At 46.6% G+C, this 12943-nt stretch overlaps 1 protein-coding gene across 1 annotated transcript in view; it reads right to left on the bottom strand.

Moving 5' to 3' along the window:
- Positions 1–671: 671 nt before the first annotated feature.
- USP3 (ubiquitin specific peptidase 3) overlaps positions 672–12943 on the bottom strand; it is a 266304-nt gene continuing 254032 nt past the window's right edge. Inside the window, exon 15 of the mRNA XM_078685262.1 lies at positions 672–2136. Within this exon, the coding sequence (XP_078541388.1) occupies positions 1971–2136 (166 nt within the window). The 3' untranslated portion in view covers positions 672–1970. The remainder of the gene's footprint in view (positions 2137–12943) is intronic.

Raw genomic sequence — 12943 nt, forward strand, 5'->3', positions numbered from 1 at the left:
ATCCTTGCTGTAACAGACGACAATTAGCGTATGCATAACACATCTTCCCACATAATTGTAGCATGGTGAACAGCGTTGTAATGCTCTGCACTATAAGATTCCAATGATAAAGCTTGTTTTGAATAAGGCCTCTCCTTTGGATTACCTGTCCTTTTGGTTCCAAATGTCATCACTTCTCTCTAGCTGCCTCAAATCTCTGGCCCTTTCCCTTACATTGAACCTTACTCCGGACTTGATTCTCAAAATTCTCCCAATTAACAGTGAATAACTGCACCCCAATACATAATTTGTTCAACTTTCAGGACGGTTCTTCAACCAAACCAACTATTTTTGTCATTGCCTTAAAACGTCCAAATGTTTATCTAGGTATCAGCTCAGATTTATCCATCATCTTTTATAATTTTTACTAGTTGCAATGCAGATTATTAAGAGGACCCAAGTCCTGTATTTAATGCTATGTGTCACCTACAAATGGTCTTTATTTAAGGCTTTTAATTTTTTTCTTAGACGGTCTAGCCAAAAGGTCTATACAGTGCCCCACTTCAGACACAGGAGTGCGTTTCCCTGTCTGGGGTGTCTGCTTGAAAGATGGCGGAATTAAGGTTTACCGTTGTCTTAACTACTGTTCAAAACAGGTTCAAACCATTCAAATAAGCAACAAAATACAAAGATTACACATAACTGGTTTATTCAAAGTAAGTTTTATACTTTCAGACATTAAGTAATTGTCTATCACTTTTTAAATCCTTTGCAATTTCATACAAACCAATAGGTTCTAAGATCTACGTTCCTGGTTTGATCTAAAAAAATATGAATTCTAAAGAATTAGCAGCACCTTTATTAACCCTATGTGGAACTAGAAGTATCTGCAGGGAAACCTCTGAATACTCATTTAACACTGAGATTTTCCTCCTTTAACAAATCGATTATTTATGCTAGATCTGAAAAGGAGTTCAGATTCAGTCGAAGTTACACTTGCCCAGTGCTATTTTTTTAAAATTGGTAATGACCTGGGCATGGAGCATGATCGTATACCACCTAAAAGGTGTGTTCCCCAATCGATGAATGCAGCATTAGTTTCTAAAACTGGACGCAAATTGTGGAAATGATTGCAGAGGGAAATCAAATACAAGAAAACGGCTGGCAGTGGGAACCTGCGCTTGCACAGTTTCATCACCTTAGCCAAGTTGCTTCTCCAACTAAAAACGAAAGAACTAACACATGCACTTTGTGACAACAGTACAAACAAAGCACCAGTAACAAACGTACACCGCTAGCTGAAGGGCTTTCTTGACTTTAATATTCTTCAGTGAGCACTTGAGTGAAAGCCTTGGCTTAGAAATTTACTGCCACTGGGTCCCACCATTTCTTCGCATGTTAGATTGGGCAAGTAGTTTGCCAGGCTGATACCACTGAAAGAAGGTAACGATCAAGAACCTGCAAGGCAGCAAATGCTAGATTCATAACTTACGGTACAAGGCCACGTCACAAGATCTTAAGCCAGAGCGAATTATCATTCATGATTCTTCCTGTGTTGCCTACTTTGCATTAACAGGCACAGCAATCAATCGGCCAACCCATAAAGGAGGACATTCCAGCAAGTCCTTTACAGAACACCTATGACGAAGCAGCATCAAGTTCTTTTTGCTATTCATAATTTGGAGAATTCCCTTCGCATGTGACAGACGCAACACAAGAAAATGGTTTGCTAATGTAAATGTGCATATGGTAAGGACTGACAACCACACGTTTACAAAGTTAAATATGAGCAAACCAAACATCTGCTGAGGTTTTCTGGTATACCTAATAAAAAAAAGTTTACTTTTGTCCATGTTCAACATGTAAAATGCAATGCATATCGACAAAACTCTGAAAAGTGCACAATGAAATGAATTGTCTTGGATCAAGTGTTCGTGTAAGAAATGAAGCGTCTTCCTTCGTCTTGTACACTTGGTAAGTGAGGGAGGATATTAAAGTTTATCCATTGCAGATTTTGCCTGGTGTTCGACGTAGAACAAGATGTAGGCCTTGGCTTTCACCACAGTCTCTTCCTCTGTGAGAGTTACAGTGCTATCATTGAAGTGGAACCACCGGCCTTCATGAGTGGCGTATGCTGTATAATGCCCAGATCCAACACTAGAAGCAAGGAAACAAAGATTGCAAAACATGAGTTATGATTAATAGGTAACAATTTCTAGAACTTTTCTCGCTCTTGCATAATTCATTTTTTTTAAAGTAACAATACTGAGAACATTTGAGTGCATTCCGAAGGCACAACCCAAGCAGTATCAGTGACTAAGGGCTTCACATGGAGTTTGGCCGGGCTCCTGCCCAGCCAAACGTGTAGTTTCCCTGCTCAGTAGCACCAGGACTACACTAGCAGAGCCTCTGCTGGCTCTGACAGTGTAAAACTCGGACTTAGCGGCCTGCCTGGAAAAAGGCTGCCAAGTTGTAGTGATGGATTTGAGGGTAGAGCGACCGTCAGTGATTTTCCCTGCCAGGCAGGTACAACGCGGAATACTCCCGACCCCTCGCATGGAGAAAACTTCCTGGCATGGGTAAAAAAAAATTTTTGAATTTCGATCAAACAAGCTCCGGCTTTGGAGGATCTCTAAACCAAAACACTTTCCTGAGCTGGCCTTTAACCCCTTCACTGCGGCGGCTATTCCGCCGCAGTGCTAAGGGGGCGGGGCGGCCGCATGCTGGTGACGGAACCGCTCCGTCACCAGCCGCGGTTGCGCTGTGCTCATGTTAATGTTATGTTATGTTAATTGGCGATTTATATAGCGCGCGGCTACTCGGGCAGAGTGTCCCGGCGCTGTACAGATCTGAAGAGAGAGACGGAGCAGAAGAACCAGGTGCATTAAAGGCTGAATAGCCATGTCTTAAGGCCTTTCCTGAACAACAGGAGATTATCAGCTTTTCTCAATGAGAGGGGGAGCTTATTCCAAAGCTGCGGAGCACAGGCTCTATAAGAGCGACCTCCAATGCGCGAATGCTTTACAGATAGAACGACAGCTAGGGCTTGAGTCGCTGAACGCAACGATCTAGCAGGATGGTAGAACTGAACATGTTTCCTGAGATAGACTGCACCAGTACCATGCAAGGATTTAAAAGTCAAGGTCAGAGTCTTGAAGATGATACGTTTTCTCACCGGGAGCCAGTGCAGTGCATCAAGGAGGGACGAGGTGTGGGATCTGCGGCTTAGGCCGTAAATGGCCCTTGCGGCAGAATTTTGAACAGTCTGTAGGCGAGATAGGAGGTACTCTGGGAGACCTAAATAGAGCACATTGGCGTAATCAAGCCTGGATCCAATCATAGCTTGAACAGTAATTCTCCTATGTGCCTGTGAAAGTAGGGGGAGGAATTTCCTAAGAATACGTAGAACGCCAAAACATTGGCCTACTAGGGCAAGAATCTGGGGTTTAAAAGTAAGACCATTGTAAAATTTAACACCCAGATTCTTAGCAATTACAGTGGGGGAGGAAGGAGGATGCATGTCTGCCGGCCACCAAGATTTCCATTGGATATCAGGAGAGCAGCCCAAAAATAAAATTTCAGACTTGTCTGAGTTACATTTAAGCTGATTCAGCTGAAACCAGGAGAAGACCGCCTCTAAACAGTTTTTGATGGAGTCACCTGCAAAATCAGAGTTCTTATCGCAGGTGAAGAGCAGCTGCGTATCGTCCGCATAGGACACAATACGCGCGCCAAAGGACTCCACTAATTCAGCCAGAGGGGAGAGGTAAATGTTGAATAGAGTGGGACTTAAAACTGATACCTGTGGCACTCCCACATCAAGAGATGGAACAGTTGCTGAGAAAGGTGGTGACCAGATCATTTGTTGGCGCTCAGAGAGAAAGGACTTGAGCCAGTTGAACACCGTCCCTCTAATTCCGATCTCATGGAGTCTAAAAAGGAGCCGGTTATGAGGGACGGTGTCAAAGGCCGCTGAGAGATCGAGTAGTCATGACGGAGCGGTTCCGTCACAGCCCCGCCCGCTCAATGGAACGCTCAGCGCAGGAGCGGTATCCGCGCCGCGCAGGCGCTCCGAGCAGGCCGTGACGGAACCGCTCCGTCATCAGCACAGCGTGACCGCAGCTGATGACGGAGTGGTTCCGTCACCAGCAGGGGAGGGGTTAAAGAAGACACCTATTCAGTAAATATACAGCGTCCCTCACAGTATTGAGATCCCAGCCAGTAACGTGGATGGTCTTCCGGCTGCAGCCCCCATCCCTTCTCCCTGCTGGGCTGCGTGAAATGGAGAGGGCAGGAATGCGCCATATCTGTAAAAATGTGCCACGTTCCTGTTCTCTCCTGGTATTAGTGCAGTGAGTGCAGCCTAGCCCCAACACAGGCACCCTTACGTCATGGTGCAAGGGAGCCTACAATTCCACGCCGGATTGTTTTTGTTATGCAACATGCGATGAAATAGACATATTTCCCCTTGTTGCGCCTCTATCAGGTAGCATTTTAAAACATTTCCAGTTGTACCGGTCTAGGTAGATCTGGAGCTGTGCTTAAATCCATGGAACGCCTTCCCAGGGCAGAGTAACACAAGGCGGCGACTTGGGCTCCCTTCCGTTACTCCAGACTGACCAAGCAATGCAGGGCCACACAAGGTGGCCTTGCGCTGCTTGGTAAACCGACTGACTTGAGAATTGTGTTACCCTTGCAACATCATGCTTGATGCAAGGGTAACACAATCCAATGCCAAATCTGGCTCTACACGTCCACAAAATAGGATTTATCACCCATCAATTCCTTTCTTTACTGTAAAAGATCCTGAATTGTAACCCGGGGATCCTGCCCTTGTTCAGTGCTCTCTAAAAATACCTACGCATACAGCTGATGTATGTATGTATGTATGTATGTATGGCATACTTATAGAGCACAAACACTGTCAACCAAAGGGTATCCTAGCGCTTTGACTTGACCGGCCATGCACATTATTACACTGCCACAGTCTTACACTACCCTAGGAAAGAGGTGAGTTTTTAGTTCTTTTTTGAAGGAGGTAAGATCCCCTTATTTCTCAGAGACAAAGGTAAGGAATTCCACAGTTTAGCTGCAGAAAATCTAAAAGAGCGTCCGCCCATCCGAGTCCTCACAATTTTTGGGATTACCACCAGACAGGCTGACGAGGAGCGGAGGGATCGGGAAGGAGAATACCAAGAAAACATTGCCTGCAGCGTAGACGGTCCTAGCCCGTGCAGGGCCCTGAATACCAGGCAAAGTGCCTTAAAATCAATACGCTGAACGATCGGCAACCAATGAAGGTCCATAAGCGCCAGGGAAGAAGAGTCCGAACGCCGCCTAGAAAGGGCCAGCTTAGCAGCCATGTTTTGTATTCGCTGTAGTTTGCTCACTAAGGTGGCTGGTGCACCCAGAAGTAGCGCGTTGCAGTAATCCAGCCTTCTTAATATGATACTGCGCACTACTTCTGGTCGGGCGTGAACCGGGAGTAAAGGAAGAATCTTCCGCAATGTGCGGAGCAGCATCATGCACGTAGCCACCGTTTTGTTGACAAACGTGTCAAGCTGTAAGTTGGATTCGAACATCACGCCCAGATTACGAACTGAGTCTGCCGCTAGCCCAGGGCCCTGGGAAGAAGAAGGCCAAAAGTCCGGTGGCAGGGGTCGGGGGATACGATCTAACGAGCAGTGCAGTACCTAAGTTTTAGAGCTGTTAAATTGCAGGGAATTAGAACTCAGCCATTCTGCGGTCGCAGTCATACAATGATGGAAGGTCTCCTGCGATACAGCATCCCTACCTTCAAAAGAGAAGATAAGTTGCGTGTCATCCGCATAGTTGATGACCGCGATGCCAAAGGACTTGATCAACCTGACCACGGGACAGCGGTATAGATTGAATAATATGGGGCTGATGGCCGACCCCTGAGGTACGCCCTGCCCTACCGTTTTGATGTTAGATCGGTAGGGCCGCAGGGCCACCACCTGGTGTCTGTTACCAAGGTAAGAGATCAACCAGTCCAGGGCTGAACCCGACACCCCAATTTCCTCTAGTCTCCTGATCAGGGTGGCATGGTTGACCGTATCCAACGCGGCCGACATATCGAGCAGCACTAAAAAGGCTGCTCGACCAAGGTCGACACGCGAACGAAGGTCATCCAAGGCGGTCACCAACGCAGACTCAGTACCATGGGCTGGTCTAAAGCCAAACTGAGCCACATCCAAGCAGGTGTTTGTCTCTATAAAGCTGGTCAGATGTTTTGTAACCAGCTTCTCCAGGATCTTAATTGGGAAAGGAAGTAATGAAATTGGCCTGTAATTTGCTAAGCACGTGGGATCTAATGTGTCCTTCTTCAGGAGCGGCGATACCACGGCCAGCTTCCAGCAGTCCGGCACCCGCGCAGAACTGAGGGACTGACCACAAATGGCGTGGAGGGGGAAAAAAGCTCCTTCTGGAATAATTTCCAATATTTGTGTGGGAGAGGATCGAAGGGAGAGCCCGACGAGACCCCATCAGCCACTGAGCGGAAATCCTCGAAGGACGGGAGGGGAAAGCTGTTCAACCGAGCCTGCCTATCGTCCATCTCCAAGGATCCACAAGTGGACATCACTACAGAGTTAGACAAAACCTGAGAGTCAAGGGTAGATGAAGTACCTAGATTGCTCAGAATGGAGGCGATCTTGTCCTCATAGGCTTTAGCCAAAGAGTCACACAGCGACTGAGAGGCCGGGATATCATTGGTAACACAGGCCGGGCGAGAAAGATCCCTAACAATCCTAAACAAAGCCTGAGACTTGTTCACTGCTAGCAGTAACGTCTCCTCGAGAAAATTGGCCTTAGCAAGCTTAATCTGCGTTTTATACACTGACAGTGCCTGTTTAAAAAGGGCCTTGTCTGGCTCAGAATACTGTTTCCTCCAGGTACGTTCAGCCCGTTTACACTGGAGTTTCAACTGGAAAAGCTCCTTAGAGAACCAAGGCATGGCGTGTTTGGTCCTGTTCCTGGTTTTCCGCACCGGGGCCAACACATCCAGTGATGTAGAAATTTGCTGGCTGAGAAACTCATAGCTCTCCTCCACACTACCCCTCAAGGTAAAACCTTCCGGGAGCAGGGTTGGTAGGCTCGGCTGTCTCAGCAGCCTCGACCATTGCCTGCCAACCCTAGTAGTAGCTCCTGTATTCTTCAGTGAGTCGGCGGGAAGTAGAAGAGAGAAGTGGACAAGGGCATGGTCCGTCCAACATTGGGGAGTGATGTTCCGTAAGGTCACCCGACCAGCGTCTGCAAAGATGAGGTCCAGGACATGTCCCTTAGAATGAGTCTGGGAAAGTACCATCTGCTGCAGATGGATATTGCAGCAGGCCTGGACCAGATCTTTATAAACTGAGTCTGTAGGCCCATCCGGCCACAGATTGAAATCTCCCAAAACCAAGGTCCTGGTATGGGAGTTAGAGATGTCGTAGATTAGATCAATCAGCTCAGGCACAGCAGGTGTGATTCAAGAGAGAGTGGATAAACCAGGGCAATGTAGACCAGGAACTGTCCTTTGCTTCTAGAGAGTCTGCTGCGCCTCAGGGTCTGAGGATAGTTCGAGGCCACAGAAGTAAGGTGGCAATACATTAACCCCTTCCACGCTCATGACGAGCTCAGCTCGTCATGGCATATACCTCTCAGGTGCTCATGACGAGCTGAGCTCGTCATGACCACACCCGTTTTTATTGCTGTCCAGCACAGCAGGGGAAACTCTCTAGCAGCCATGAGGTTAAAGGGCTGCAGGCGCAGTAAATGCTTCCACACAGGTGGGCTGCATATGCCTACACGTCCATGCGAGCTTTGCAGGAATGGGGGCTTCAAAGATACTTTATAAACTGTGGAAACTCGGGATTAATTGAGACAGACCCAGCTGTGAGGTGGCCTGGGGACCAGGCAGTGTACCTCCTACAAAGTATGGAGTTGACATGCCTGATACCCAACTTTTTGCATTCGGGGCAGATGTTAAGCCACTTTCTGGCGAGAAATTTTAAATTGGAAAGTGAGGAGTATTAAATATGAAGAAAAACATGAATAAAAAGAAATACTGAAACGAATAAAAGGAGAAAAGAAAAAGGTGGAAAACATTAATATGCCAGCGACCACAGAGGGGAAATAAATAAGCGACTTGGTGAAGTTTTAGTTGTACATTCGAAAGATCTATCACAATTAATTTTAGGGACAGAGTGCTTAAAAAGAGGAGGCGGTTGCTTGTGCAGAGGGCAGTAAGAGGATGGTCACTAGTGTGATTACGACAATCCTGGGTTTGTAAGAGGGGACTCAAGTGACCAATACTATGACAACATGGTCTGTAGATGTTGGCTGAAGAAAGATGTAAAGACCTGCTATCTGATAGCTACAAGTTGGGGTGAAGTTAAACAAAAATGTTTGCCAGAGCAGTTTTAAGGTAGGACTGAGTGGTTCTCCAAACACCGAAAAGAGAAATTGATATCCTTCTGCAGAAGAACCTCCCCGCTGCACAGAGCAGGAGGTGAACTTTTACATGAAGCTACACCAAGAAACACAAAGAAGGGTGACATAAAGACAGCAGCTACCAAAGGAGACACCACAAGGAATTTCAGAAGATGCAGCAAGAAGTGACTGACTCGATCAATGAAGTTAGGACTCTAATGAATGCGGTGGTGGAAAGGATCTGCATGGCGGTAGAAGCTCAACAGACAGAAGGAAATAGGAATGCCGATTTGGATGAGAGAATCTGAGCTGGAAAGAAAGAATAAAGTATTGCATAAACTAGACAATGCAACTCCCTTTTTTGTGATTTACAAGCTGTAAATTGAGGCCCGAGGGAGATGAAACTTATGATCATAGCGGACATATTTCCTGAAGAATGGAGTCAGGTAATGTATGAAAAGGACGGAGGCTTAAATAATACACATATACACAGTGTTATTACCACTAGAATTCTGCATGTATTTCCCTCTTGTTAAGATATCTGCAATGAAAACAAATTCACACCTCAGAGAATAGAAGTTACTATAGTGGGAGACCTTCAGCAGTTGAGATTTTACTTAAGCCTTGGTGTATTGTCCATCCAAGTTAAAGCCAAAATTTGGAAGACCAATGTAAAAAATAAATAAAAGCAGTAATCTTCCAGGAAGGAGAACTCATTGTAGGAGATGACTACAACATGGCCAGATTACTAGACCTGGAGATACTAGGAAGAATAGGGGACTAGTATCTATATGTAGAGCAAAAATTTACATTTTGTAAACACTAAATAAGAGAGGGAACTTGTTAAATGTATGGTACCCACGAGAAAGCGATTTACTACTCTCTGGCAGTCAGCCTGTATGTCACCATAGTATATACTTTTCTTCTTGGGAGCAGCCTCACCTATGTCATGGCTGCAGAAATGCCATCAAAATTGTAGAAGAGTGGTCTTGGCATATAAAGGAAAGGAATGGAACAATAACAATAGTTTCGAGAAGAGATCGTAGATGCCATCCAGGAGGAAATTTTACGTATCCTGTAACAATCTGTCCATAGCATTAAGTGCTATAGATTCACATGACCTGCATAATCTGCCATGTAGTGTTGGACATGGACATTTCCTAGTTATTTTCGAGTCACAAGGTCTATTATCACTTCAAACCTAGACCACAATGCCCATGACAAAGGCCTCACCTTGGATTTTTCCCCGCACTCTGAATGCGAGTAATGTAAGTGAAGTTTCAAAGATAGAGTAGTAGGTAATGTGGAAGATATATATTACTTGCTTCCCGGGAGGAGGCTGGGCACATGTGAATCAACAGCACTACATGGTAAGGTCAGATGGTTTCAGGGTAACATTTTCTGTTCACAGGTTGTGTGGTTGTAAATACACATGCTCTCCATAGATTGTAAAGGAGTTATTTTTGTAATCGCTAGGTAGCAATCAGTTGATGCCGATGTCTGAAACAATTTTCTAAGCACTGTCTGGCTAACTCTGCTGTTGAGGTTGAAGAAGTACACAGTAATATTTGGTGAATGTGTGTGGTGTTGACCATGTAGCAGCCTGACAAATATCTGCTAAAGGAATGTTACCTTAAATGTGTGTTTGACCTATCCATAGCATGTTGAATGCATTTATTGCGTGACGTCAACTAGGTACAAATACTCACTACTTATCTGAGGCATTGGACTATTTTTCAGTTAATAATACATCAGCCATAGTTCTCCTTCTGATATGCTACTTACCAGTATGCATCTGTTCTTGGCATGTAGAGCTGCAGAATATCATACTTTTGCATATATCGCCATCTGGTGTTGGCTCGGATGATTGCAGTTTGTTGTTGTTTTGGAAGAAGTCATTGTAATCACGAGATAGGTGACTCCTCCCTTGGACGATAGTGCGCATGGGCATCGACTCCATCCTTAGAATGTTTTTCGCCATGATGGGAAATGATGGAGTTTGGTAGAAACAGAAAAGATGTCCATGTGAGTGTATCAAAGTAAGATAACACTGGAACAGATACAGGTACCGGGGAGGTGGGTGGGTGTATGATATTCTGCAGCTCTACACGACTTAGCAGATCCGCAATCTGATTGTGCACTCCTGGAAGATATTCTGCCAGAAGATATTTATTTTGTGGAATGGTCCATCTCCATATGCTTTGTGTTAGCTGAGACAACTGCAAAGAGTGTGTTCCTTCTTGTATTTGTATGCAATACATTGCTGTCATATTGTCTGTGCGGACCAGGACAGTCTTGTTGAGAAGATGTGCTTGGAACGACTTTAACGCGAGAAATATTGCTAGTAATTCTAGGTGATTGATGTGAAGCAGTTGTTGTTGGGTGGTCCACTTGCCCTGAATTGTGTGGTTTAGGAGATGGCTCCCCAGCCAGTGAGTGATACGTCCGCTATTACCACTATCTGTGGAATTGGCTCTAGGAACGGCCACCCTCTGGAAAGGTTTTTTGTGTTCCACTACTGCAGAGTGCGATGTGTGCGGCTGTCCACCAACACCAGATCAGTTAGTTGACATTGAGCCTGATTCCACTGACGTGCTAAGCATTCTTGTAAGGGGCGTATCTGAAGTCTTGCGTGAGGTACTATGAAAACGCAAGAGGCCATCATTCCTATGAGCTGCATAAACAGTTGAGCTGGAAGGGAGTGTTGTGGTTGAAATTATGTGATGAGGGTTTGCATACTTGCTATCCTGGCTGGATTGGGGTATGCTAGAGCTTTGGAAGTGTCTATCGTGGCCCCTAGATACTGGGTTGTAGATGTGACTTGGTGTGGTTGATTGTGAACCCTAAGTGGTGTAGCAGTAGAATTGTTTGGCGAGTGTGATGAACACACTGACTGTTTCACTTAGCTTTTATCAGCCAGTCGTTCAGGTATGGAAACACATGGATCTGCTGTCTTCGCAAGTGTGCAACTACTACCGCAAGACACTTTGTGAAGACACTGGGTGCTGTGGTTACCTCAAATGGGAGAATCCTGAATTGATAAGTGTTGGCCGTCCACTGTGATTCTTAGATATTTCCTTTTTGGGGATTAGAAAGTACAGGGAGTAAACCCCTGTCCCTTGATGCTGTAGGGGAACTGGTTCTATTGCATGTTTTTGATGCAGTGCGATAACTTCCTGTTTCAGGAGTGTTAGATGTTCCGTGGACATGGGACGCTGTTTGGGCGGTATGTTGGGGGGGGGGGCAGGGGGTTGCAGTAAGTTACAGGCAGTAACTGTTGGACCTGGCCCTTTTGGCAGGTTCACCCCACTGTGGTACAGTGTAAAGTGCGTGTGCTCTCTGTGTATGTGTGGTGAGTGACCTGCCCTCCCATAGGAATGAATGGGGAATATGTATGCCCATGGTAGTTCCTGATGTGTGGGGAGTGCAGGGTCGAGTTTGATATGTGCGAACTCGGGAGAATGAATGTTGCATAATGGTGTATGCGGCATGGTTGTGTCTAGTCTAGAAGTGCCACTTTTAGAAGTGGGCATATTTGTGTAGTGAGTCTGCTGGCACGTGATTGGCTGGTGAGCCTGGCCCAGGAGTGCCTGGGCCTGCTTGTGGATTGACTGTCTGGTTTGAGTGTGACAGGGGCTGCAGAGCCCCAGGAGGTTGTCTGAGTCAGCCCGTGGATGAAAGGCAGCATCTGCTGCCAGGGAAGTGGGAGGAGATTAGCACCTGATAGTGAAGGGCTGTGCCTGCCTGCCACAATGCTGGCTCCACCGCCCCGCTGGGCGACTGTCACCTCTGTCCCTGATACTGAAGGGACTTCCCTCTACACCAGTCTAGCTGGTTCTCACACTGCCTACACAAAGACTTCAAAGACTTTTCTGTGTATAAGAAGGGGCTGTGTCCCCTTCCAAAATGTTCTTGTTTTTGGACTTGAATCTGCCAGGGGCGTGCTGCTGCTTGGGCTCAGGGGAATTCCTGAGCCCTGCCCAGCCCCTCGACTCCTGATGGACTTTCCTGGATGCCTGGAGGACTCCTGGGGGACCCCTCTGCCTTGCCTGGGCTGATGGGGGGGACTTTGCTTTGCCCCCTGGAAATCTCTGGGACCTTTACAGCATGGAGAAGCTGCATTGTCCTGCAGAGAGCGCTGGATTTGAATTTCTAGCGCCTGGAAGGGCTGTGCTTCCCCCTGAGCGCCTGGGAGCCCTCTGCCTGTTCTCTAGCGCTTGAGAGCGCTTAACTTTCAATTCCGCGGCTGCCCACACCGCATTTTGCCCGTATTTTAATTATTTATTTTAATTCGGGTTCTACCCCGTGTGTGGCGCCTTAGCGAGTGCTCACCTCGCTTCTATGTTTATATTTAACTTCGAGGGTGCCCATCCCTCATTTGGTGCCAGAGAAATCTCTGTCCTCCCGCCCGGAGCCGTGGATGGAGACCCGGAGGCGCCGCGCTGTCATTGGCGGGCCTGGGAGGCTCGCCCTGTGAGGCCGCGAGCTGATTGGGCCGTTGGAGGGGGCTCATCCCCGTGAGCCGCGCTCT

Source organism: Lissotriton helveticus, chromosome 3_2, assembly GCF_964261635.1.
Source record: "Lissotriton helveticus chromosome 3_2, aLisHel1.1, whole genome shotgun sequence".
NCBI lineage: Eukaryota > Metazoa > Chordata > Amphibia > Caudata > Salamandridae > Lissotriton > Lissotriton helveticus.